The sequence below is a fragment of the Harpegnathos saltator genome, unplaced genomic scaffold (assembly GCF_003227715.2).
Source record: "Harpegnathos saltator strain DR-91 unplaced genomic scaffold, Hsal_v8.6 scaffold16, whole genome shotgun sequence".
Lineage (NCBI taxonomy): Eukaryota > Metazoa > Arthropoda > Insecta > Hymenoptera > Formicidae > Harpegnathos > Harpegnathos saltator.
In genome coordinates this window covers 648,641-673,614 of record NW_020229939.1, presented here as the reverse complement: position 1 = coordinate 673,614, position 24,974 = coordinate 648,641, and the positions used below count along the sequence as shown (strand labels likewise).

The following is a 24,974-nucleotide window of genomic DNA, read 5'->3' as shown; positions in this document are numbered from 1 at the left end:
CACGTGATTCATTCGTCTGCTGAGAAAATGTAAAATGGCGGACATGTAATTGTCAGTTGTCAAAAACAGCGGTAATAATGGCGAAAAGAGTCACAACAGTATTGATAGATCTTAGTGGCACACTGCATATCGATAACACAGTTATCCCTGGCGCTGTGCAGGCGTTAAACAGGTATATAAACTGTTTATTGTTTATTTGCTCGACTTTTAATTACAAAACACAGCAATACACCACGAGTGGTACAGCGCAATCTCTGTAAAAATGGCGCGATATATCTTTAACTTAAAGTAGAAATTTTTTAATTTATTTTATTTGTACGATTTCGCTTGATAAGATTGTTTCAAATGTAGAACATAAACAAGTAATAAAAAATCTATTATTTAACGACGATTTCCTGATTATATACATAACCTGGAGGGAATCTTACATTTAACGAAAATATTTACAAATATCGTCTCTAAATAACAAATGGTTAAGAATAAAAATCTGTATCTAATATGTTTTGAAGGTAAATTTCTTTCCGCCAGCATCTTAAATTTAAATCTTTGCTATCTAGGCTGCGAAATGCAGATTTGTCGATTAAGTTTGTTACTAACACTACCAAAGAATCAAGTAATTGTTTATACGAGCGTTTGACAAATCTTGGCTTCGACTTGCGGAAGGAAGAAATCTTCAGTTCTTTGGCTGCAGCGAGAAAATTGATTATCTCTCGGCAACTGAATCCGATGCTCTTGATTGATCCAGCGGCGATGGAAGATTTTCAAGATTTGGTCAAAGATGAGACCACGCTTAATGCAGTGGTGGTTGGTTTGGCACCGAGCAAATTCAATTACGACGAATTGAACAAAGCATTTAGGTTGTTTCGCATTTCTTTATTTTGTACTACTTACGTAAAATACGTAAAACATTATGTACAATGTGCGGGTGTAATTTTAGATTACTGTTGGATGGCGCATCGCTCATAGCTATTCACGAAGGACGATATTATAAACGTCCTGACGGTCTAGCTTTGGGTCCTGGCGCGTTTATCAAAGGTTTAGAATATTCTAGCAACATAAAGCCGGAGGTGGTTGGTAAACCGACTATAGAGTTTTTTAAGGCAGCTTTAGGGGAGGTAGATCCAGAACAGGCTGTAATGATCGGAGACGTAATATTCCAAATGATTTTTCTTTTTGTTTGATATAATACATATAATTACAATTTTACGATTACAAATATGAACTTGTTGTTAATTAGGATGTGAGAGATGATGTAGCCGGTGCGCAGGCAGCCGGTATCAGAGGTATTTTGGTACAAACTGGCAAGTACAGAGCAGGGGATGAGAATACGATTACTCCAGGGCCAGCGAAAGTATGCGTCTCTTTCGTACAAGCTGTCGAGAGTATTCTCGATGGATAGCATTTAAAGATTTGTGGTTGGTGAAATCAATAATAGCCGAAATTTTTTGTTCACATATCATCGCTACATATGGGCAATGCAATCTCTTTTGTATTCTGTATTAAATTATATATTTTATTTAAATACTGATTACTTCTTTTTTATAGTGTACATAGTTTGGAGTGATGCCATATTATTGTAAAGTAGACGATAAATACAAATGGAAATCAATCCTCTTTCTGATATGGATTTTCGTATTATCGTTCTGCAATCCTATTAATATAAATCCCGATTAATCTCGAAGCGATACGACAATATATTACAAAGATAATCAGATAAACACACGAAATCGAGGATGACAGAAATATCGTCTCTCATTGTACACTCTTGTAGAAAATTGTAGAAAATCTGACATGTTTAGACTGACACTGGAAAGTGTGTGATAACTCACATTAGGACAGTATTTGTAAAACGTATTTTACAAATTCGTATGATATACATACATTCGATACTTTTGCAGAGACGAGACGATATTAGTCTAATTTTTATCTCGTTCTAAAAAAATTATAAATTTCATAACTTTCTCGCTACTATGTAGCCTTATATCATAAATAGTACCACTGTAGAACCTGCGCTTAATAATAAAGCAGGTTTACAGAAACAAAATGCTCTCTTTCTCTGTCGAACTATTGGTGCGCTACGGAATATTACTTTTAGTATAAAATTTGGCACCATTATACAACTGCTTTCTTTTTTATACAGGTCATAAATACCAACATTGTTATCCTCAATACTCAATATAACGTTAAAGCGAGATGAAGTTGATTTTGATTTTTCACACTATTAACGTTCTAATATATTAATATTTCAGTTTCTTCGTGCACAAGCGGTGTTTTAAATGATGAGACTAAATGCATCATCGTATGCTCATCATATATGCTGCCCGCTACAGAATAAATGACGATAGTGGTAACTTCTTGACGCACTTTATAATTTCTATAATGTCATTCATATATGATATGAACAAAATAGTAATGTGTATTTGGATCGCGTATTTTGTAATTATGGACTGTTTTAAATATCAATACAAGTCATAATTGAAATGCCCTTTGTAACTTATGATCTATGATCAGGCACATCACGATTACTCTCTTGATTTATGATAACGAATGTCTAAAGTGAATGACTTGTTCGAAAAAATAAAATCGCAGGATGATCAATCTCGATTTATGCAAGAGATACATTTGCATAGAGAACACTAATATGTACAGCATACTCTGAGAGAACTATACAATGAATCAAATAACTCTCATTAATTATTATTAACCACTATATATACTATCGTACGAGTCATATGTCGTAATAAATAATTTTAAAAATCAAACGCAACTTACAATTCTTATCTTTTTTCGTAACATACCGTATTAAGGTGTTTAAAAGATAACTATATTTTTATGCTACAATCTAATTTACATTTGGTTTGAAATTATATTTTAAGATTCCATAACGATTAAAAAAATATAAATTCACTGCACAATTTCTTTTGAAACAGTGTCCGTAAAGATAACAAATAAGGCAACCTTAACTAGGACGATACATTTTCTTTTTTGCCAGTCGCACCTCCACATATCCTCATTGAGTCAAAAGTAGTATCTCTTTATCGTAGTATCTTAACAATATCTATTCTTGCGAATGGAAAACGAAGCGATAACAAATAAACCCTTACGTATGTAAAGCATTACCAAATCAAGGTTTAACTTAAGCTTGATAACAAGCGATGTATCATACATTGTGTAGCGCTTTAAAATGATAATGGTACACATTTGCACTTGTAAAAATATTTGTTTATACAATTTTAATAACGCAAACCATGTAACTCACAGACCATGTTAATATATATGAGCTAATAACGTAACTTCTTTCTCCCCTGAAGATCTTTAACTGTTTGCAGTAACAGCATATAATAATATTATCGGCTTGTAATCTGAATTGTCTGCACAATAAGAGATTTGTTAAATTTTTATTCATACAACCTACTATTAATGGACATTATTCACAATCGCGTTCATATATACACTTTATATAGGATCTAGAAAATTGAATATGTTAACATAAAAACAACTACATAATTTTTATTCCTTATAAATCTCTTCCAAGATCAAATTCTGTTATTGAATACTGCATGTTCCTCCGTACTCGAAGGCGTCATTTATTTTGTAGTGTGTATAAAAGTATGGTGGTATTCATATATTCATACTTTATTAGTTTCGATCAAGAGACAGAATTTGATCCTATTACATTGCAGACAAATACACTTTTTTTATTATTTCCCAAGTGAACGAGATAGGAAATATTGAACCTCTAATTTGGCTATTCAAATATAATTTGATTAATGATAAATTGACATATTTCTCTTCTCTCTTTCATATATATATTTTCTTCTCTCCGCTTTCTAATGTAACAAGGCAAGTGTGGAGTATATTTTGCATGCATACACGTAACGAAACATTATACATTTCTTTTTTTTTTATACTTTCAATAAATATTCAATACTTTTATTACAATACTAAAACGAAAAAAATCCTACTTACTCGTTACGGAGTATTCAGCTAAAATATAACTGATAAAAAAATCTTAAGAAGCATTCACATGAGGATCACCTGGCATTTAGACCTAACGAAACTAATGATTTTTTCGGCCATGCGGTCTATCCCTCCATTCTTTTCTCCCTTCATCTTTGTGCCGTACATTCTTACTGATAATTCTCACGTGGGAAGACGATAAATGGCTGACAACAAGCGTTTTAAATTCTACATCCAGGTACAAAAAGCATGCTATTCTCAAGCGGATTGAGTCGATCGAGAGTGATGCTCTGTTGTGTGAATTTGGCCGCAGGATGCAGGTGTATAAAAGTGAGCAATTTACGTTTAATACTTCCACACATTATTGCCTTCGAACTTTACGTGCTATTCCTAATACTCCAAATATGCCTCGCTGCTATCCTTCATTCCTGCCTCGACGTCATACGAAACATCCGTGAAATCCAGGTGATCGTTTCCTAAGGAGACAGTGGCACAAGGTACCATATTCTGCAAGTAGCCCATGTATTTTCCACTATTCTGAAAAGGATCGAATATGCAGTTTTCATTACATATGAAGATTACATATGAAGAAGAGAGAGAAAACAGGATATATCTCACCATGGTATAAAACCAGGCACACTGTAAAGACTCATGATGTAATGTAGTTAATCCTAACTATTTAACAGGGCGATAATGAAGTGTCAAATCCGTTGAACTCTTCCAAATAAAGTGCCTGACCTAAAAAACAAACGAATGTGTGTAAAGGGAATCTTTCTTGGATAAAAGGTAATAAAAGCCTCGCTTAATTCTATACGTACCGTTCTCAAATCCATCGAGGGATCCAAGACCTGATCGTTACATAAGAGTTCGACCTTTTCCTCTGCCAACGAAGAATTGTCAGCATTGGAATCCGTATTTGTTCTATCGCCCGCCGGAGATCCACCAGAAACCGTGTTTCCACCACCAGCTACCGAACCTGAATCGCTTCCCGCACCGAGCACCTTATCATAAACATGCTCCGCCACTTTACGCACTTGTATAAAATCATTCGCGATCAAACGATCCCTTCAAAGCAATAAAATGATTATTCGACTACATCATTGCACAGAACCTTGGTCCGAAGACACATGGCGCACAGCAATACGTACTTCTTCAGACTCTTTACACCGGAAGTAGCGTGTGGAAGAAGGTAGAAAGGTATCTTAATAAACTGCGGAAGATTCTTGTCCACGACAATATTCACTACCCATGGCGGTACTGTTTCGTTTAATAGCACACCTTCGGTTTCTCCCATGGCATCCCGGACTAATAGTCGATAAAGAGTCCTGCCTCCCACTTCACTAGAAGAGAAGAAAAATTAAGTGATAATCTGTTTTAGTCATTAAGAACTGTTTGGTAATTTTTCCATACCTGAAGATGACAGGTGTATGACTAGGTACCGAGAAGTATGGATTTCCTCCTCTCGTGTGTATAGGACCATTTCCATCATTACTATTACCTTCGTTCTCATCGTCAACGTGTAACGGCTTCCACCAGTGCTCGAGTAAGGCTTGCAACAGTAGATTCCCATAATTTACTGGGACATGGGAAAAAACATTATTTATTTAGTCTTCATTTTTGTTTCTTTTTAATTTATCAGTATCATCATTGATCTCTTTTTAAGCATCGCGAAGAAAAACAATCATTACCTTTTTGATCTATAGCATCGTTCTCTGCCAGACCGGTCTCCTTCGCAGAAACCCATGCAGAGAAACAGTCGTTCTCGTCTTGTCCTAAGTGTATAGTTAACATCTGTAATGACAAGGAGCAATTAAAATCGACCGAATCCGAGAGAGTGTAAATTTATCGAAAAGATACACACCCCTGTTTTGAGATCGACATTAAACCAGTTTGGAACATATACCATTTTATTTCTCTTTTTACACTCCTGTTCGAAATCAACTCTGCCTAAATCTTCTACTTTACACGCTTTTAATACATCGTACAACGCAACATTTTCCTCCGTGTCTTTCGTCATGACGTGTCTTTTATCATTTAATACGCGATAATGTCTTATGGCAGGGCCACCTAGTATCTTTTGCGTGGGTTCAGTGTTTCTCAATATGTTCACACCGCCCGATACGTTACTAGCGGAGTCGCAATAATCTCCAATTCCCAACTCTTGCCAGTCCTTTTGGTTTATAGACTGAAATATTAAATAAATATATTTCTCTCTCTCTTTCTCTCTCTCTCTTTCTCTCTCTCTCTCTCTTTTGTATGCGTTTTTCTCTGTATAAACTTATCATGAAAACACAAAAAAACTTTATTTTTTTACCCAATTATTAATGGTTGATTCGCTAGTCGCTACCCAAATACTAGATTGATCTGGCGTCATAGCCATCTTCAATATAGGTGCTTTTTCCTCGCAGATAACTGTGTATCTCTCCGCGTAGCCTAATTCTGTCATCACTATCCTTTTATCCCTGCCTCCGGATATTACATGGCTAAAACTATCTGTTGCCTAAACGTTACCTGGTTTTTAGTATAACATCGCACAGTGTTTGTTGCATTAACAATGAATTTGCTTGTATAATTACCAGTAATGCCCATACACCTTCCTTATGAACTCTGTACGTTTGCACACATCTCTGTTGACCTATCGACCATAGTTTAATAGTGCCATCAGAACTGGCCGATAAACATTGAGTGCCGTCCCTGTTCAAGACCAATGCTTTAATATTGTCCGTGTGGCCACGAAGTTTCATGAGTTTGGTACAAAATCGTGGATCCCACACACGAAGAACTTTCTCTGTGCTGCCGCTCACGATAATAGTGCCAGTTTGATTCATGGCAAGACTATATATGGAATCTCTGTTGCCACTCAATGATGAAGCTGAAATATATATATGTATATATCATCTTATACACCAAGAAACAAGGCAAAAAGCTGCTACATATTACAAGTACATACTTGTCACTGTGTTGTTACTTGCAGTAAGAGCAGTCAGCGTATTGACGTCCCAAAGAAATATCGACTTATCTAAACCTGCACTAGCAACCTGCTCCCTATCCTTGGCATATGCTAATGCCTTCACATAGTCCTTATGTGTACGCAGTGTAGACATGCAAAAACCCTTATGCGCATTCCAAACTTTAACAGTAGTGTCCGAACTCGCAGATATAACTGTATAGATTCAATGGTAATTAACATATTAGCAATTATGAGAAGCTTTGAGAGATGAATGAAAATTAATACATCACAGAAAGCTTGCAACTTGGAAATAGATACGTACGATTCTTGCCACCACAACATAACACTATATCGTTGACCCAATCCGTGTGATGTTCCATGGATTGTGTATATGGCTCTTTCATATTTCTGCAATTCCATATCCTTATAATACTGTCTCTACCAGCAGAATATAGCCTATGCAGAGCTGGATCGTACTGCAGGGAATTAACACCAGCTCTGTGCTGCCTCTCCACCTCATCGCGTATAACCATAGACACCTTTGTGGAAAAACAATCAATTGGAGATGTCATACACCAGCGATTTTTTGATATTTCAATTGTTAGTATCAATAGCCACTGCTAACATAAACTAAACACAACAAAATTATAGACAACATTGTAGCGAAATGTCAACAAGAAGAATTCAACCCGACAGAAACATATTCAATTGGTTTCAATAAAACAAGGTGATAAATTTTCGGGAATTTAGACGGCACAACTCCTTAATGCAGAAAATGAACGATTATTCTGTTACACAACGCATTATCGCGTAATTGTCCTCATTGCCTTCGAGACCCTTCGTAACTTTCCCAGACTCAGGAAACGTTCCAGCGCGTTCATCCTTGGCGTCGACGTTGCCCACTGTCGCACAGATTCCTCGGGATTCTCAATCGGGGATGAAGAACTGAAAGTCGAGCGCTACAAAACAGCGTGACATATGTACCTGTACTTTCTTACGGGCACTCTGCCCGCCCGTCTTGTGAGTTGCCATTACGCCCGGGATCGTTTAGTCCGACGGACGGACGATGGTTCAACGGGACGAACGAATTCGCGCTGAAGAGTCGGTTTCACGATTCAAGCAACCGCGACAACAGTTCCACGTTGCGCTCGGTTATCGTGTACTCGTGTCATTATAAAATAGCACCATCAACGTGCGCGCCGATCACTGCCGGAATGCAGCACGCGTGGAACGGCTGTCGCACGGCATCATCATCATCATCATCATCATCATCATCATCATCATCATCGTCGTCGTCGTCGTCGTCGTCGTCGTCGTTGTCGTTGTCGTCGTCGTGATTGTCTTCTTCATCGCATTGCCGAGGCACTGGTGAAACAGCATGCGAGAGAACGGATAGTGGCGCATCACAGGAAGTTGTCCTCTCGACTGCCGGACTTGCTCTCCGGCAACAATCCAACGATCGGGTCGCAACGATCGGCCCATCAAGCGACTCTTTCTTTCGATTGCGGCGCAGCCTCGCTCATACTCATGATGCTCGAGCCTCGAGAGCGTGCACGCTCGCAGTAGCCGCTCGCACCGTTGTTGGCTGCCGTGCCGCCGCCGGTGTCAGTACACTTCAACGTCGTTGCGATCCGTTGCGTATTTTCGCATCAACACATTTCACGAGTGTGTGTATGTACGTATACGTCCAATAACAGGATGTGATCGCGGAACCTGGACCTCGTATGATTGGTCACGTTGCTTTGACATTTGGCCGACGTACACGCCAATCGACGAATCACGCGATAGCATGTCCGTTGCAGAGCTGATACTCCATTCGACGTACGACGAACTGAACGCTTGTATCGGATTGATCGTCGGGACTCCTTTCTGGAGACATTGAAAATCCTCTAGACGACAGCCAACCGGCGCGGCTGGTAGACTTGAGATCGTCGAGCCAAGTACCGGCCTTTACATGATGACATCCGGTACGCCCGACGGAGTAACATTAACGATGCCTTCCTTCATGAGGGTTTCGCCATTTTCTCGGTGTATCCGTTGTTAGAGTAGCGTGCCTTTTGTCGACAGAGTCATAAAATTATCGCTGTTGTGTTGTTGAATGTTAACCACGTGGACCGAGGAGAGTCATTAGTTATTGGTCCATCGTCACTGACGCAGTAACATTCATCATCGCGATAACATGAATCAGTCACGGAATTTCACGTCGTTACTGAATCCGAGTTATCTGCAAAATGCTCAGCAAAACCCGGCAAGTGTGAACGCGGCGGCAGCAGCCTCAGCCGCGGCAGCCGCCGCGGTAAGTGCCGCGATCGCGAACGGCACACAGCCGAATGTAAATACGAACGTGAGCTCCACAACGCCGAATCGTAAACGAGAATCAGAGGGTACGTTATGTCTGAATTTCTCTTTTCCTCTCTTGCCTTGATGTTTTTCGAGCGATGTTTCCTCATGCATGCTCGATGCAAGCGACGAAACTTCTTGCAATTTGATTTAAATTTGCACCATGACAAGTAGCATTATAATGATCAAACAGATTTGTATTATTATAGAATCGTCTTGATATTCCAAATGTAATATAAGTGTTTCTGTGTTGTATTTCAACACTAGAATGTGAAAACTGACCGAGTTATAACCAAGATTAATGCATAATTTAGAGAAAATATTTCTATTGCTTCAATACTGATAACTGTTTTAATGCTGAATCTAAAAGTTTATGTTTAGTATATATTATAATTGTGTGTAAAAATCTCTTGACAGAGGATGGTAAACAAGAGAAAGAGTCAAAAGAGGAACGTAAGAAGAGAAGAAAGACTAGGTGGGGAGGTAGCGAACATGACAAAACATTTATACCAGGGATGCCTACAGTACTACCAACAAATCTGACTCCTGAACAGGAGAAGGCTTATCTCTGTAAGTTTTTTTTACTCGTTCAATATTTATAACAGATTTCTTTTCATACGTTAGTACATGTAGCTAGGGAACTCTTTTAAATATTTTGCTTTTGTACATAAGTTTTCAAAACCTAATTTGTAGAGTACATGACTATGAACAATGTAAGTATAATATATGTATCAATAAAAGCTCAAAGTTCTCTGAGGTAAGCATTGGGATTCCTTAAGAGTTGTATTAAATCATCAAATTTGGCAATAAAAATTGCCAATTTTGCTTAATAATTAAGATCCAACCATTTATGCATCTTCAATGCCCCAGAAAGTTTCGTTAGTTTTGTTATATATTTATATAAGCATATTGTTATTTAGGTATATAAAGAATTTACTAAAAGAATATTTGAGGTCATCTCATAATTCTTTTTTTCTTAATATAGCTAAATTTCTTGTAGTTGATAAGTCACAAAAAGCTCCACAGGCTTTTGACTTTGAAACTGATTAAGGTGCAATTGAAATACATGCAGTAATCTTATTTATTCTGAGACGTGCTTATTTTATAGAATGTATATGGTTATAGCAAATTAGCAATGTCTAACTGTTGGGGTTTCCGCCCCCTCTAACCCATTGGTTTACAGTTCAGCTGCAGATTGAGGAAATCAGCAGGAAACTACGCACTGGAGACCTTGGAATTCCACTTAACCCTGAGGAAAGGTTTGAAAGAAACTTACATACCAAAAATGACCATTACATATCTACAATACCTATCTACTGACCATACAGCAGCCCATAATTCAGGAGCCTTAAAAATATCTCTATGGCTCAGGTTCAATTAGTGTGGGATACCGATGTTCAATTGAAAACATTGGGCTTGATCGAAGCCCCCACGCAACACAGAAGATGAATTTTGATAATATTGGTTTGCCCTAATCAATTTCTTTTAATAATCCCATTTTTATTAGACACTGCTACAACGTGATCAATCCGCCGTGAAATTTGATGGGTTAAGAATCAGATACAGTGGTTTTTTATATATTTAATGTTCAAAGAGTTGTCAATTTTGTAAATAAGTAGCAGTGTTTAAAGAGCAGTGGGTATTCTAGTTCATACATCTTTTAAATAGATACATTCTTGCACACATAGAATGACTTTGAGGTGACCTATTGCAATCTGTTTCTAACAATCGGATAAAAAATTCTACATCATTAATGAACTATGATACACAATTGTAGCAGATAACAAATCATTTTGTCACTACAATAGCATATATGGGTCATCTCGAGTGAGATTCTGCCCTTTTATTTAGGCTGCCGTGATTTGCACGGCATTTTGAAACCATCAATAATAATGATAATCTTGATGCCGATAGGAAGAGATCATTAATCAACTTGCTAATCTTTGTCGTTAATTACAACCTTAATGAGCAGATTTCAGGAAAATATCGGTTTGTTGAAATTTTCTAATTCGTAACGTAATGCTGTAACGAAGAATCTAACGTTACTTTCAGGTACATCTTAAATAAACACACATACTTTTTCTAATAAATTTATTTATTCCAATAGGTTTAACTTTTCCGATTTTAGCTGGAACCGTTATTTTTATGTCATTGTGTTTCCGTTGATAGCGTACGATATAGTAAGATATACCGATCGTACTACAACTAATTCAAAAGATTATTTCTTAATAATCACAGGATCTGTCTTAGCAGCTGACATCATACCGATATCTGCCGTGCACAAACGCGCAGTCTTCCAGTGGTTATGTACAATAGAACACTAAATATGTAGCTACGCTCTATCTGACAGCAGCACAATTTTCTATTCTTTATTTTTTGATACCTTGGCCTTGTTGTGGGAAATTATATAATACACGTACATTTCCTTTATTTTTGGCAGTACATAAATAATTATATAAGCATAACCTTCAATACAGTTGATATTGACTTTTCTAGGAAGTATATACACATTTTCTATATTACTGGCATTTATCAATCATGCTGTTGTTATTGATACAGAATTATTAAAAGTTATTAATTATTAATGGTACTTTATAATGTTATATTTAATAATTTTCTTTTAAATTGTAACTTTTCTATGCTGCATAAAAAATTCTCAATATAATATTCCTTTCAAAAGCACAAATATATATTTATTACAACATTAAATTTATAATTTACCGAACATTTTTCTAACGTGGTCAGACAATATCATGCTTATTAAAAAAAAGAAAGAGAGAGAGAGAGAGAAAGAGAGAGAGAGAAAAGAAGGAAAACTAAATCACATGAGTCTAGACAGGAACAAAATCATATAACGGTAATTTTTTTATCATAGAGCTGTTCGGAACCTACATAATTTTCTGCTCTAAATCAACAGTTTTTCTCCATCTATTCATATGGTCATAGTAGGCTCAGGTTGCTTGTACGCTAGTAACGTCTTGACGAAAATTTATATTTTGATATGGTATTATCTGTTTTGTTTTCCAGATCTCCATCTCCAGAACCAATCTACAGTAGTGATGGTAAACGGTTAAACACAAGGGAATATCGTACGAGACGTAAATTGGAGGAAGAACGTCACAATCTTATTCAGAAGATTCTCAAGATCAATCCAGATTTTAAGCCACCACCAGATTATAAGTGAGTGAGCCCTACATTTTGCATCCACACATCCACATACAGTTTTTGTATAAATAATTAATTTAAATAATTAACTTATAAGTAATATTTTTCGATATTTGTATTTATTCTTTTTTTCCAGACCACCGATAATACGAGTTCATGATAAAGTAATGATTCCTCAGGAAGAGCATCCTGATATAAATTTCGTAGGTTTACTTATTGGACCACGGGGGAATACCTTAAAATGTAAATAGATTGCAAATCGCAAAGCGATACATTTAAGTGATTTGTACAATTATAATTTATTTAATAATTTACATATATGCGATTGATTTTAAATTTTATACGTTCGAAAATGTTCTAGCTATGGAAAAAGAAACAGGTGCAAAAATCATAATTCGTGGAAAGGGCTCCGTGAAAGAAGGTAAAGTTGGTAGAAAGGATGGTCAACCTTTACCTGGTGAGGATGAACCTTTGCATGCGTACATCACAGCGAATAATTTAGATGCTGTAAAAAAGGCTGTGGAACGAGTATGTGTTTGTTCACATTAATCCATATAATTTTATACTTCTTTTGAAACTACTTAAACACTATAGAAATATGTTAATGCTTACATTAAATATAAACTGAGTTTGCATTCGTATTATTGTATGTTGAAATACGTAATAAACGAAACAAGCGAGAATATTATGATGTTAATCACATTAACATTATCAGATACACGAGATTATTCGGCAAGGTGTGGAAGTGCCAGAAGGCCAAAATGATTTGCGACGTAATCAGTTACGTGAGCTAGCCTTATTAAATGGAACTTTGCGTGAAAATGACGGTCCACGTTGTACCAACTGCGGAGCTTCGGATCACAAATCCTGGCTGGTTTGTATATTTTTATATGAATTGTAGTATTATGTACACATATATAATTAATTTTATATATATCATAACTTTATAATTCTAAAAGGATTTTCCTCGTTTATATCCTTGTTAATATTAACTCGTTAATTTGTGATGTAATTTCAGTGTCCAGATAAACCGAATGTGACAAACAATATAGTATGTTCGAGTTGTGGAGGTGCGGGACACATTGCTCGAGATTGTAGATCAAAAAGACCCGGTCAGGGAGGTCCAGCAGCTGCTGGAATGGGAGGTATGGGTCCAGGTGGTGATAAAGCCAAGATAGATGAGGAGTATATGTCACTCATGGCAGAGTTAGGAGAAGGACCGCCACCAGACAGATCGAAAAGTGGACAGCCCAGACAGAATCCGAATCCTAATTACCCCGGACTCTTCGATAGGTACAAAACTTTATTATCCTCTTTGGATCTAAATCTCTTGTATCAGTAGAATACGATAATCATATCTTCCCTATTTTGTTTTTCTCTCTAGACAACAACCGCCTCGAGCGTTGATGGCATCCCCAGCTCATCCGCCCCCTCAGATAATGCAGGGTGGACCGATGATGCCACCGCCGGGTATGGCACCACCACCATGGAGCCAGGGTGACAATATGAACAATATGAACATGCAATGGCAACCACCAGTTAGTATGCCACCACCGCCAGGTGTGATGCAGCCGCCACCGCCACCACCTGGTTCTACCGCAGCACAACCCAACATTCCACCATTAATGCCATGGATGGCTGGCAACAATCAGCCGCCACCACCGGGCCAGATGCCACCCACGCAAATTCCACCGCCCGGCATGGGTATACCACCGTGGCAGCAAGGTCAACAAGGTCCTATGCGACCACCGCCACCTGGAACAGCACCACCACCGGGATTCCCAGGTTGGCAGCATCAGCAGATGGGAGGCTGGCCGCCAGCTGCTCCAGTACCGCCTCCGCCACAACAACAAACTCCTGCACCACCGGGTATAGACCTCAACCTGAACACTTTGCCAACTTTGCTCGCGCAGCCACCGCCGCCGCCTCCACCCACTAGTTAGTCTTAAACTCAGCGAACCTTCCTGTGAAGTATAATCAGAACGAAGTTAACGGAAATTAATGAGGAACTATTACATCGCAGTCTTAATTTATATGATAGGTTTTGATTATTCTTTTCTTCATACGTGACTTCGTGCTAACGACGTCGTTCTAATAATGTGCGACATGTGATTACTAAATTTTCGACGAATTTATGGAGATATAGGTGACTTAATTGATTGTAAGCAGATAAAATGAATGAACGAGATACAAATCTTGGAAAAGATTATGCGTGCTATTTGTCATAGAACACGTAACTTCAATTATTGACTTTAAACTGGCATAACTCGCTCTTAAATTTTATATAAATTCGTTTAAATGACTACGGCACATAAATTTTCTCAAATACAAGCACAAGTAACGAAAGTATTTTTTTTTCTTTTTTTTTTTTAATTTCATTTCGAAACATTGCTTTCAACATCGATCAATGTTATAAAATTGTAACATAGGTAAATATTACACAGTTCGGATATTTTATTTATATATAAATAATATGCTCTATATGTATATGTATCATTACGCATGATTAGTATGAATATTCAGTGATATATATATATATAGTTTACGATATACGGTAACAAAATTTGTTCTAATATATGCGTCAATTCATTCATGGATCAGGTATGAAACGTTCTCAACATTCGTACAGAGCATTAACAAATGATTTTTTCAATTAATTCTAAGCAACATCGAGTGATTCTCGCAGAAATGTCAATTGAATCACACGCGCTTGTCGAACGTTCGTGGGCGATATAAGGTGAAATAGATCAATCGGTGACATTAGGTGAGGGACATTTCCATATGTTCTCTCTGCCTTATAACATTTAGAGGATAGAGGAAACCTAAAAGTATCCCTTATCGATTTTGATAGGCTTTGAATATATTAGAATTAGTTAAAAATAAAATATATTCATATGTTTGCCCGCACGTTCAGGAATAATTCAATTTAAAAGACAATGTAATAAAGATCGCGATCAATTTATCTTGAAGAATGGGTTGGTTCAAACACGAAAACAATATTTCTTATATTCAGCTACTCTACAGAATATTCAAAGTCATCAATCCTAATTTGTTAGTTCATATATCCAAATTGTCACTTTTTTAGCAAGAGGAATATACTATATCCCCAATCATGGAAAAAAAGATATACGTGAAGATATTAGGGAAAAAAAAATAAAAGAATGAAAGTGTGAATTAAAAAAAATGTAGATCTCGTCAACGTGATACGAATGTCCAAAACTGTTAATGTCCAAGCGCAATAATTTCTTAATAAACAGTACGTTAGAGAAAATTAGGTAAAACCTAAAACGCAAAGTTCTGAATCGCGTTGACGCTGCTTTATATATGACAAGGTTAATATTCTGTATTACATTGATTGTATAATGAATTTGTGGAGAAAAGTCCACTAGATTGCTTGATGTGTGTTCTGATTACACAATAAACGCATATAAAACAGAATATGTGCATTTCAAAAGTTATTTTTGTTTCTTGCTTCAGTTTTACATAGTCATTTATATTTGTATTAATATCTGACTAGTCATGTTAGTATATCTTTATCAAAGACACTATTGTGCAATCATAGTCATGTTATTATTTCAAAATTATCATTCTTATTAAAATCATTTACATAAGTATATATATATATATTACTTTAATCAAGTTTATTTCCGTGAGAAAAAGATATATATATTATACCTACAACAGATTGTAGCAATATACTAAATGTTCACAATGATATTATATATATATTTAACAATCATTTTAATGTTTCTTCCCTTCTTCTAATTTCTCCTCTACTTCTGGATACTGTGTGTTGTACCACTTTATATATTCATCTTTCATCTCTTCACGACGTGCAAAGTATTTTGGATACATAGCTTTCTCCAGAGGATGCCAGTAATCTAACAGCCAGTCTGGGGCATAGCCTTTTCTATTGTATGCAATTCCTGTGATTGAATTGGCAAACTTAATTGGTTGATAATGCATTTTAGAAAATAATTCTTTTTCTCCTTCTATCAGCAAATGATTTGCATGACGCATGTCCTTTATATCTTTGTTTTTATCAAAACGTTCTCTCATTAAAACAGCCTGAAACCTATAGAAGAATCATAAGTACATTACAACTGCATTATTAAATATATTTATACTCAAAGCTGATTAGTATTTTCAAATTAATATAGTATTTTCTATGAGGACTGCTGGTTACATCAGTTAAAGTTAGCTGATTGCTTACTTTGATCATTTTTTAGTTTATTTATTTTATACACAATCACCTAAGTTTACTGATATAGTGTTGTTACGCAGATATAATTATATTATTAAATGTCCGTGTACGACATATAATAAGCTAATAATCATCGGTAAACATATACGAAATACAGTCTCTGAATACACATTTATATTTGAGTCCGACCAGAACAAATAGGTATATATTTGACGCATTTGTGTCATCCGTACAGCTGATATATCCGTGCATACCTGTAACTGTGTGGTTGGTGATACCAATCCGCTAGACAACGCAAAGAACGTTTGTATAAACTACACACTTTTCGCGAGTGCGATACCAATTCCGAAGGAATATGAGCCATTGCTTTTATTTAAAAGATTGTGATTCTCATCCAAAAATCTTTCGATCGCACGATCACACGATTACATGAACAACCATGAATAATAAATCATGAACGAGAATTACTCAACACCATATGTAGAGAGAGAGTAGAGTTTTCAAACGCCCACTAGCTAATCGACACTCAACCGACATCTTACGAGTACAATTCAAACGAAGAATCCTCATAGTTACCCTTTTACTTGATACCCTTAACAATTCAAATAAGAATAAAATTTAACGAAAAATGCATTTTGAAATATTTTTGTGATTGTCTGATACATATATATATATATATATATATATATATATATATAGAAGAATGGAACGAATGTTTAGTTTATATGCGAATGACACACAGGACAGATCATTAAAAAACACTAGAAAACAAAATACAAATAAGTAATAGCAATCCCCTGTTCAAGATAATACTCAGAGCGACAAAAAGTCACATCTAAAAACGAAAATAAACAAGATAATCAAATCACATTCAGTGCATGACAAAAAATAAATAAACATCAACTAGATGGCTGTACTTGATGTCGATACTGAGCGTGTGAATGGAACTAGACTTCCGGGCTAGACTGCAAGGGCGAGATCGCGACGGAAATGCGCGACGGCGATGAACGAATGATGGCGACGCCGTAATAATAACAATCGCCGCGTTGTACACGACCTTCGCGTTTTTCACTGGAGCTTCTTCGTCGTAAAGCGATTTTCGCGGATTTGCGAGGTGCATAATACTTCCAAGCGGTTTGCTGAGCAGCTAGCGCCAAGTTGCCGCGTCCAATCTGTAATGCGACACAATTATGTCCGCGCGCACAATCACGCGGCGGCGGCGACGACGACGACAACGATTTACGCACATTGAAATGCAGCGGAATAAACGCGGATTGATCAGCGTCGGCGATTTTCACGCGGAATATCGCGTCGTCGTGTCCGACTGCATCGGGCTTTAATTTGACGGCGGGAATATGAAAACTGCTGCCAGCGTGTATGATACATACGCGAAATGCCGTGTCGGCCGCTATTAACGACACTACCTGATTTCTTTTTACAGGTTAAACGCTGGCAACAACACGAAAATAACGAAACATGATGCCGACAATGCCACCCGACTCGCATAAAATCTCACTGAAGATTATAGAGGCGATCAAGCAACATCCGGTGTTGTACAGCGCCGAAGTGCGGGGCCCAGCGATCAAGCTGCAGGAATTTAGGCAGAAAGTCTGGAAACGTATTTCGGACGAACTCGGACTCGATCGTATGTACTTTGCGAGTTCTCGTTTTATGGATGTTAATCTTTTGGATCTATGGATGTTAATCCAGGACATGCTATTTTTCTGCATTTATTCTCATCCCCTCCCCTCTATTTTACACAATATTATCTGTTTCGATATTTACAGAGGGAAATCTAAGGATGTCTTTTTCATAATTTTTCACGGTTTATGCAATTACGCTCCTCTTTTGCATAAGATATCATGAGTGATATCTTTTTGTGTGGATATGCGTTATTTTGCTATTAATTATTCGATATTCAATAAATATACATTGGAAATTTGATATTGTTTATTACAGCAACTTGGGTAAGATTAAAATGGAAGAATCTTAGGGATACCTATTGCCGTATTTTAAAGTATAAAAATAAAACAGAAGAAGCTACAAGAAAGAAGAAATGGATCTTTGAGGATCATTTAAGCTTCATAAAATTTCCGTAAGAAATATTGTTTGTTAGCACAAGGTTGTTTTATTAAGCTTGATCCTTTCAGTCAAGTATATTTTTATAGGCAAGAATTGGGTTATCAGCCGCAATGTGTAGAACTGACTGAGGAATATATACAAGACATAAATGCAGGTGGAATAAGTTCTGAAGGTTTATTGGAACAATTAGAAGATAGGAACGATGAAGATTACAGTGAATACTTAGAAGTTCTTGAAGAAACAACAGCAGATCCAGTTTCGATGGAATCTGAAACTATAGAAACATATGAGAGCAATGATCCGCAGCAACTGACCACACAAGAAATGGCAATCAATTCACAGGAGTCTGCACAACGGGATATTGATAGTTATGCCCAGGAAATACAGTCAAAATACCGGAAAATACGTCCGAAACGAATAAAGACTCATGCATCTGCTTCGAATATATCTAACACTTACAATATATTGAAAACTAACAATACAAACACACTTCTTGATGCCAATGCAATGACTAATTCTGTTAATCCTATAATTGTGACAAGCTCTGTTCTAACGCCAATTACGCCTATTTCTACGTCTGCAAACGAATCGGGCGATCTAAAGGAAGAAATAGATTATGAGCAGTTTTTAGTGCCTGAAAGCAAAAGCAGCATAGAGTTGTTTTTCGCTAGCATGGCACAAACTGTGAAAAAGCTCCCAGCTAAGGCACAGGCAGACATCAAGATGAACATTTGTAAAATAGTTACAGAAGCGGAAATGCGATATTCCAAAGAGATTACTGCGCAAACTACGCAGCAATTTATTACGCCACCTGGTATGATACCGAAACTAGTATTGATACCCTGCAATAAGTTCGATAATCAAAGCATCAAGGACTGATACTGGTCCTGATAAGCCGCACTTAATTAATCGGACGATAACGACTTATTAGGCTCAAAAATGGTACAAAACAACATAATCGTCAGATATCATGTGAATAATGAAAATAGATATAAGTGTTTCTGTCGATAATTTTTTAATTAGAATGTTAGGAAACTGATGAAATATGAACAGAAAAGAAATAATTGTTCCAGACTGTCTTATAAAATGCAATACCAGCTTACTCTGAAAAGTAAATATTAAAATCTTTTTCTTGTTTTTCTTTTTCTAATAATTCATACAAAAGAGCGCAAACAGAAATATATGTAAATGTTATTCGTACAAGAAATGATGCTTATTAAGCATTTTTTCTATGATGTATGATTGAATAATTATTACCAGAAAGAGAGATTAGTCGTGTTTGTCAATCTAGATTTAACCCTTTGCACTTGGAGCCATCTCACGGGTTACCAGCACCACCAGTTCGACGGCACCTTTTTAGGAAAATGTGCAAATAGAAATCGCGTCATGTTAAATAGCTTTGAAACCAAGTATCACATTCTTTAAGTGTTGACATTGGACCATTATTGATATCACGGTGAATACATTTCACACGTAATGAATACTCTTTCTACGTAATACCAGCTGATTCCAGTAGTTTGCTAGACTTACGATGTCCCCTCAGAAGGAACATCCGAATGCAAAAGGTTAAATAATGCATGAAAATACGTCAGCGTTGTTCGCGTGAGAAGTAAAATGATACTTCACAAAATTTTGTATTTTATTTACAATTGTCATTGCATATCTAATGTACATTCGTTTGTAAGACGGTTTTCGCATTTTTTAAACAATGTTTATAGTTTTATACTGTAAACAATGGTTCACAATTGTAATCATACACCGAGAGCGTTTCTAATTTTATCGAAAAAATGTATAAAACCCCTTTTGAAAATGAGTATACATCAGCATACATATACATGAGCATACAAAATGTATGACATCAATCATGATAGCTTAAACTGTAACTTAAGATATATTTTTTATCATCATAAGGAAATTGTTTTGTCCTTATTTAGTTGGTTGTCAGGAAAAAAGAAATGTTTTTAAAAATTATGTTACTGTTTTTTTTCTTTAAGCAACACTTTTTATTAAAAGAATTTGGTAAACCAAGTTGGTGAATTCTCATTGCAGATAGTAACTTTATAAATATAGTTGTGATATTGATGAATGTATGTGTGTCATTCTTACAAGATTGTGTTTCTTTAATCTCAGATAAATACAAAACAATATGTAATATATTAAAATGGAGATAATGTATAGTTAATTAATGATTCATTTTTCTGGAATAATCAATGAATGTTCTGTATATAACATGCTTGATAATTAAATAATTAATACATTAGTGCATCTGAATAAAGATGCATATAAAATATGTGTTACATTTCTACTACTTAAACATTTATTTAAAGAAGTAATATCATTTTGTTATGTTTTTAAATAATACTAAGAGTTACATTTTTGTTATAGCTGAGTAACTGTTACAAATTATTAAAAGATAAAGTCTAATCAAAACAGAGAGTTATGAAAGAGAGATTAAACGTTAAAAGGGAGGAAAAACGTTACAAACGCTTGTTAAACTCGATTTTAGTGAACTGGAAATAAATCATAAATAGCAACTGAGATATATTTCTATTTTATACCTACGTAATAATTGCGGGCACCGATCCCGTTAAATCAATTGTTTAATAATAACATTTGTAGCATATAGCAACATAATCGAGGAATCAGCCTGAAATTTAAACTTGGAAAGTACACATAAAGATATCGATGTAGAAGCAAAAAATCAGTCGATATTTCAAGTATTATTTATATTTGTTGATAAGAAATCTTCTGATGGTATTTTATCATACGAAGTTACTAACACGACTACTCTTGTGTCGGCTGCTATTGCGTAATCACGTGTCATATCTCAATAATCTGCAAGAATCAAACAGTGTAATTATGAAGCAAAATATGTCTTTTTTTTTTCTATTTATCAATGTGAACCAACATTTCCACGAAAGATAACAAGAAATTCATAGTCACTGTCGTATTATAAAACCTTTCAAGTCTTCTACGTCCGTTGACTATCACGGAGAGGTACAAAACTATAATGCTATCGCATGCAAAAGTGCTATCGTCGGATATATATTTCAAAAGTTTCAACACGAAATACTAGTAACAAATTGAAAGAAAATAAAAATAAAAAAGGGTGATTTTGACATTATATCATAAAAAAAGGCTGGATATCAATACAAAAATACGGAATAACTATTTTTCGAAGGTAGTTAAATAGTTGGGCATTCTTCAACAATCAATGAAAGTTTAAACATCGACGAAAATGTTGCGACATTTGACATGTGAAAGAGCACACACGAGTTTCTTCAAGCAGTGCTCAGCGGTTCAGTTCATAAATCCATTCAGAAAGCAGGTAATGTGTGTAAAATATATAATAGCAGAAAACTGTATGTTCGTCTAAGGTTATAAATTGAACACAGTGTTTCGTAAAGCATGAAATAAAAATTCTTAAATTGTCAACTTGTTATTACAATAATAACAATAATATTAATATATAATTCATGAAAATAGATGTCAAGCATGTCTCATTTACTACGTATTTATAAAAATATAGATATATGTTAGACTTCATAAGAACAAATATTACAAAGATTTTAAAAGAAACAACTTTGAAGAATATATTTAGAAGGAAAGTTTTATAATTTATTTTGTAACACAATAATTATTGCTATATTAAATTTATAGAGTTCAGATATCAAAGACAAGGATGAAGATAAAGATAAATATAAAAATTTTCAATATAATACTTCTCCAAGTCAGAGAATGTTGAAGAGTCTAAAACAAGACTGGTCATTACTAAAGAAAATATTGTCACGTAACAAACAATTATCAGATTTTGAAACTTTTTTTAAAAGACCTGACATCATCCCTCATCAATGTGATATACTCATTATTGGTGGTGGTGCAATAGGTAGTTCAATAGCATATTGGTTAAAGAAGATGCTGCATAGAAAAGAATTTACTGTTAGTATAGTTGAAAGGGATCCTACGGTAAGATTAACTTTGCGTGTCTTGGATACTAAGATATATTTTTCTATTTTATTAAAATAAAACACTAACTATAATTTAAAACAGTATTTGATCTTAATTATTTTAGTATTCTAAGGCTTCTACAAGTCTCTCTGTAGGTGGTCTACGCCAACAATTCTCTCTCCAAGAAAATATTCAGATGTCACTGTATGGAGCAGAATTTCTGCGCAATATTAATGAATATCTGAATACACCTTATGAAGATCCCATTGACGTGAACTTTCATCCTTATGGCTATTTAGTATTGGCAACTGAGAAAAATGCTGAGGTCTTAGTAAACAATTCCAAGTTACAGAATTCTCTAGGAGCCAAAAATGTAATTCTTACTCAGGAGAAATTGAAGACCATGTTTCCTTGGTTGAATACCAACGGGGTTGCGGCAGGTTGTCTCGGTTTGGAAAAGGAAGGATGGTTTGACCCATGGACTTTTTTATGTGCCTTGAAGAATAAAGCTATTTATTTGGGTGCTCAGTATATTAACGCTGAAGTGAAGGCTTTCCAATCTGAGGAAATTTCAGAAGCTTATGACAGTAATATGGATACCATAGAAAGATTAAAGAAAGTGATTGTAAGTAGATATTTACAAACCAATTTTATTTATTTATCAAGTTTACTCAAAAGTTAGAATGGCAAATTATTGAGTTTTGCGACATAATAAATATGCTAATAAAAAAAATAAAAGAGATCTGTGAAACATGGTTTCTCGTAAAAATATATAAATAAACGAAAATCTTATAGGATTTTAATATCGAAAAATATCAAATATGTCGCATCGTTCCATGTCAATTCGAATTGACGATTGTTAATCAATGATAATCGAGCAAACCAGATGGTAAAATCTTCAGATTGTTTCTAAACTTTTAGACAAATTGTCATTCATGTATTTGGTATGATCTTCACCACTAATAGAAAAATTTATTTCCTATTAGATAAAAACGAATGATGGTGACATTAGGGAAATAGAATTTAGCGTATGTGTCATTGCTGCGGGTGCGTTTAGTGGCGAGATAGCAGAGTTAGCCAATATTGGAACTGGTAAAGGAATAATGTCTGTACCTTTACCAGTGGTGCCAAAGTAATTAATTTTATTAATAGCAAGTTAATTTTATTAATAACTGCAAAAAATTACTTGTAATTTTGTTATTCGCTACTTCTTAAATCTATTACTAACGGAAAGTCTAATATTTTTTTTTTTTATAGGAAAAGATACGTATATTGTTTCCATAGTCCTGACGGACCTGGTTTAAATACACCTTTAACAATTGATACCAGCGGTGCATATTTTAGGTACTAGTAAATCTACCTTCAATGCTTCCAGTATCTTCAATCAATATTAGAAGCAGAATAGATATTACAGTGGATAAGATAAATAAAATAGTAATATTATACATATGAGATAAATTTGGAATTATTTCCAGGCGAGATGGTCTAGCAGGTCATTTTATTGGCGGTAAATCACCAGAATCGCACGAGGAACCGCCAGTAAATAATTTAGATGTCGACCATGAATATTTCGACAACAAAGTATGGCCAGCACTCGCCCACAGAGTACCAGCATTCGAAAACTTGAAGGTATTTTTTCCCATTATTATGCTGAGTAAATGTACGTGCAAATGAGATCTAAACTTGATTATATAATATAGCTACATATAATTTTCTGTAAACAATTTTTATAAATGTAAATAATGTATATGTTCGCGATTAAATTTCACAATTTCCCGCTGAAGTTACATTAATTATAACATCAAAAGGAAAATATATAAATTTTTTATATTTTGCTTTCCTCAAGCTGCAATCCAATATAATCACAAAGAATATACAAGAATTTTAATGTACTTGAAAACATATTAACAATTTTTCATTGCAAATTACATTTGAACCATTATATTTTGATCAGGTGAAATCTGCGTGGGCTGGATACTATGAATACAATACTTTCGACGAAAACGGTATTGTCGGCCAACATCCTTATCACAAGAACCTGTTAATAGCGACTGGTTTTAGCGGGCATGGCATTCAGAAAGCACCGGCGGTAGGACGCGCAATAGCAGAATTAATTTTTTACGGTCGTTATGTCAGTATAGATTTGTCCACATTAGGTTTCCAGAGATTCTTAACAATGGAACCTATGAGAGAACTTAATGTGTTTTGAGCATTAAAGTATAAAGAAGTAATGTAATGTATTGTTTTCGTATACGATTGTATTATTCATCATTGTACATTTATAAAAAAGACGGTTGAACTCGAAAATATAGAAATTATTATTTT

General features: G+C 35.3%; 6 protein-coding genes across 9 annotated transcripts; 4 read left to right on the top strand and 2 right to left on the bottom strand.

Annotated features, from left to right (window-relative positions):
• Nucleotide 1: 1 nt before the first annotated feature.
• Nucleotides 2-1,446, top strand: LOC105192411 (haloacid dehalogenase-like hydrolase domain-containing protein 2). Its single transcript, XM_011156540.3, has 4 exons — nt 2-172; nt 558-857; nt 938-1,148; nt 1,238-1,446. The coding sequence occupies exons 1-4, from the start codon at nt 78-80 to the stop codon at nt 1,397-1,399; spliced, it is 768 nt and encodes a 255-aa protein (XP_011154842.1). The 5' UTR covers nt 2-77; the 3' UTR covers nt 1,400-1,446.
• Nucleotides 1,256-8,604, bottom strand: LOC105192412 (WD repeat-containing protein 48). The gene is made up of 12 exons (XM_011156541.3): nt 7,895-8,604; nt 7,233-7,449; nt 6,911-7,123; nt 6,537-6,832; nt 6,275-6,460; nt 5,822-6,145; nt 5,649-5,751; nt 5,371-5,536; nt 5,109-5,300; nt 4,779-5,025; nt 4,579-4,698; nt 1,256-4,497 (listed from the first exon to the last, which is right to left on the bottom strand). The coding sequence occupies exons 1-11, from the start codon at nt 7,940-7,942 to the stop codon at nt 4,636-4,638; spliced, it is 2,055 nt and encodes a 684-aa protein (XP_011154843.1). The 5' UTR covers nt 7,943-8,604; the 3' UTR covers nt 1,256-4,497; nt 4,579-4,635.
• Nucleotides 8,605-9,089: 485 nt separating this feature from the next.
• On the top strand, nt 9,090-14,622 carry SF1 (splicing factor 1). The gene is made up of 9 exons (XM_011156543.3): nt 9,090-9,294; nt 9,668-9,820; nt 10,434-10,509; nt 12,278-12,430; nt 12,552-12,658; nt 12,777-12,943; nt 13,131-13,289; nt 13,434-13,708; nt 13,800-14,622. The coding sequence occupies exons 1-9, from the start codon at nt 9,090-9,092 to the stop codon at nt 14,356-14,358; spliced, it is 1,854 nt and encodes a 617-aa protein (XP_011154845.1). The 3' UTR covers nt 14,359-14,622.
• On the bottom strand, nt 14,196-17,093 carry ND-B22 (NADH dehydrogenase (ubiquinone) B22 subunit). Its single transcript, XM_025296758.1, has 3 exons — nt 16,874-17,093; nt 16,091-16,490; nt 14,196-14,379 (listed from the first exon to the last, which is right to left on the bottom strand). The coding sequence occupies exons 1-2, from the start codon at nt 16,981-16,983 to the stop codon at nt 16,157-16,159; spliced, it is 444 nt and encodes a 147-aa protein (XP_025152543.1). The 5' UTR covers nt 16,984-17,093; the 3' UTR covers nt 14,196-14,379; nt 16,091-16,156.
• Nucleotides 17,094-17,510: 417 nt separating this feature from the next.
• Nucleotides 17,511-19,829, top strand: LOC105192415 (uncharacterized). Of its 3 annotated transcripts, none has more exons than XM_011156545.3 (4): nt 17,511-17,733; nt 18,061-18,264; nt 18,579-18,714; nt 18,788-19,829. In XM_011156545.3, exons 2-4 carry the CDS (start codon nt 18,096-18,098, stop codon nt 19,578-19,580), a joined length of 1,098 nt encoding a protein of 365 aa, XP_011154847.1. In that variant the 5' UTR covers nt 17,511-17,733; nt 18,061-18,095; the 3' UTR covers nt 19,581-19,829. The 3 variants fall into 3 exon arrangements, with proteins under 3 accessions (XP_011154847.1, XP_011154848.1, XP_011154849.1); XM_011156546.3 differs by having other exon boundaries at nt 17,665-17,793; XM_011156547.3 differs by lacking the exon at nt 17,511-17,733 and adding an exon at nt 17,844-17,994.
• Nucleotides 19,830-21,448: 1,619 nt separating this feature from the next.
• Nucleotides 21,449-24,956, top strand: LOC105192417 (FAD-dependent oxidoreductase domain-containing protein 1). 2 transcript variants are annotated; one of them, XM_011156552.3, is made up of 8 exons: nt 21,449-21,698; nt 21,883-22,029; nt 22,362-22,667; nt 22,774-23,274; nt 23,636-23,781; nt 23,907-23,993; nt 24,125-24,278; nt 24,604-24,956. In XM_011156552.3, exons 2-8 carry the CDS (start codon nt 21,940-21,942, stop codon nt 24,856-24,858), a joined length of 1,539 nt encoding a protein of 512 aa, XP_011154854.2. In that variant the 5' UTR covers nt 21,449-21,698; nt 21,883-21,939; the 3' UTR covers nt 24,859-24,956. The 2 variants fall into 2 exon arrangements, with proteins under 2 accessions (XP_011154854.2, XP_025152533.1); XM_025296748.1 differs by lacking the exon at nt 22,362-22,667 and having other exon boundaries at nt 21,460-22,029.
• Nucleotides 24,957-24,974: the final 18 nt, after the last annotated feature.

What these genes read in the sequence shown, in the direction of transcription:
- SF1 (XM_011156543.3), top strand. Translation starts at nt 9,090, where the DNA reads ATGAATCAGTCACGGAATTTCACGTCGTTACTGAATCCGAGTTATCTG. An exon ending in TCGTAAACGAGAATCAGAGG is followed by an intron (nt 9,295 to 9,667) that starts GTACGTTATGTC and finishes ATCTCTTGACAG; the next exon opens with AGGATGGTAAACAAGAGAAA. An exon ending in TAAAAAAGGCTGTGGAACGA is followed by an intron (nt 12,944 to 13,130) that starts GTATGTGTTTGT and finishes TAACATTATCAG; the next exon opens with ATACACGAGATTATTCGGCA.
- LOC105192412 (XM_011156541.3), bottom strand. Translation starts at nt 7,942, where the DNA reads ATGGCAACTCACAAGACGGGCGGGCAGAGTGCCCGTAAGAAAGTACAG. An exon ending in AAGTAACAACACAGTGACAA is followed by an intron (nt 6,833 to 6,910) that starts GTATGTACTTGT and finishes TATATATTTCAG; the next exon opens with CTTCATCATTGAGTGGCAAC. An exon ending in ATGTCGATCTCAAAACAGGG is followed by an intron (nt 5,752 to 5,821) that starts GTGTGTATCTTT and finishes TTGTCATTACAG; the next exon opens with ATGTTAACTATACACTTAGG.
- ND-B22 (XM_025296758.1), bottom strand. Translation starts at nt 16,983, where the DNA reads ATGGCTCATATTCCTTCGGAATTGGTATCGCACTCGCGAAAAGTGTGT. An exon ending in CACCAACCACACAGTTACAG is followed by an intron (nt 16,491 to 16,873) that starts GTATGCACGGAT and finishes ATTCTTCTATAG; the next exon opens with GTTTCAGGCTGTTTTAATGA.
- LOC105192415 (XM_011156545.3), top strand. Translation starts at nt 18,096, where the DNA reads ATGATGCCGACAATGCCACCCGACTCGCATAAAATCTCACTGAAGATT. An exon ending in GGACGAACTCGGACTCGATC is followed by an intron (nt 18,265 to 18,578) that starts GTATGTACTTTG and finishes TGTTTATTACAG; the next exon opens with CAACTTGGGTAAGATTAAAA. An exon ending in TTAAGCTTCATAAAATTTCC is followed by an intron (nt 18,715 to 18,787) that starts GTAAGAAATATT and finishes ATATTTTTATAG; the next exon opens with GCAAGAATTGGGTTATCAGC.
- LOC105192411 (XM_011156540.3), top strand. Translation starts at nt 78, where the DNA reads ATGGCGAAAAGAGTCACAACAGTATTGATAGATCTTAGTGGCACACTG. An exon ending in GCTGTGCAGGCGTTAAACAG is followed by an intron (nt 173 to 557) that starts GTATATAAACTG and finishes TTTGCTATCTAG; the next exon opens with GCTGCGAAATGCAGATTTGT. An exon ending in AGGCTGTAATGATCGGAGAC is followed by an intron (nt 1,149 to 1,237) that starts GTAATATTCCAA and finishes GTTGTTAATTAG; the next exon opens with GATGTGAGAGATGATGTAGC.
- LOC105192417 (XM_011156552.3), top strand. Translation starts at nt 21,940, where the DNA reads ATGTTGCGACATTTGACATGTGAAAGAGCACACACGAGTTTCTTCAAG. An exon ending in TAAATCCATTCAGAAAGCAG is followed by an intron (nt 22,030 to 22,361) that starts GTAATGTGTGTA and finishes TTAAATTTATAG; the next exon opens with AGTTCAGATATCAAAGACAA. An exon ending in ACCAGCGGTGCATATTTTAG is followed by an intron (nt 23,994 to 24,124) that starts GTACTAGTAAAT and finishes AATTATTTCCAG; the next exon opens with GCGAGATGGTCTAGCAGGTC.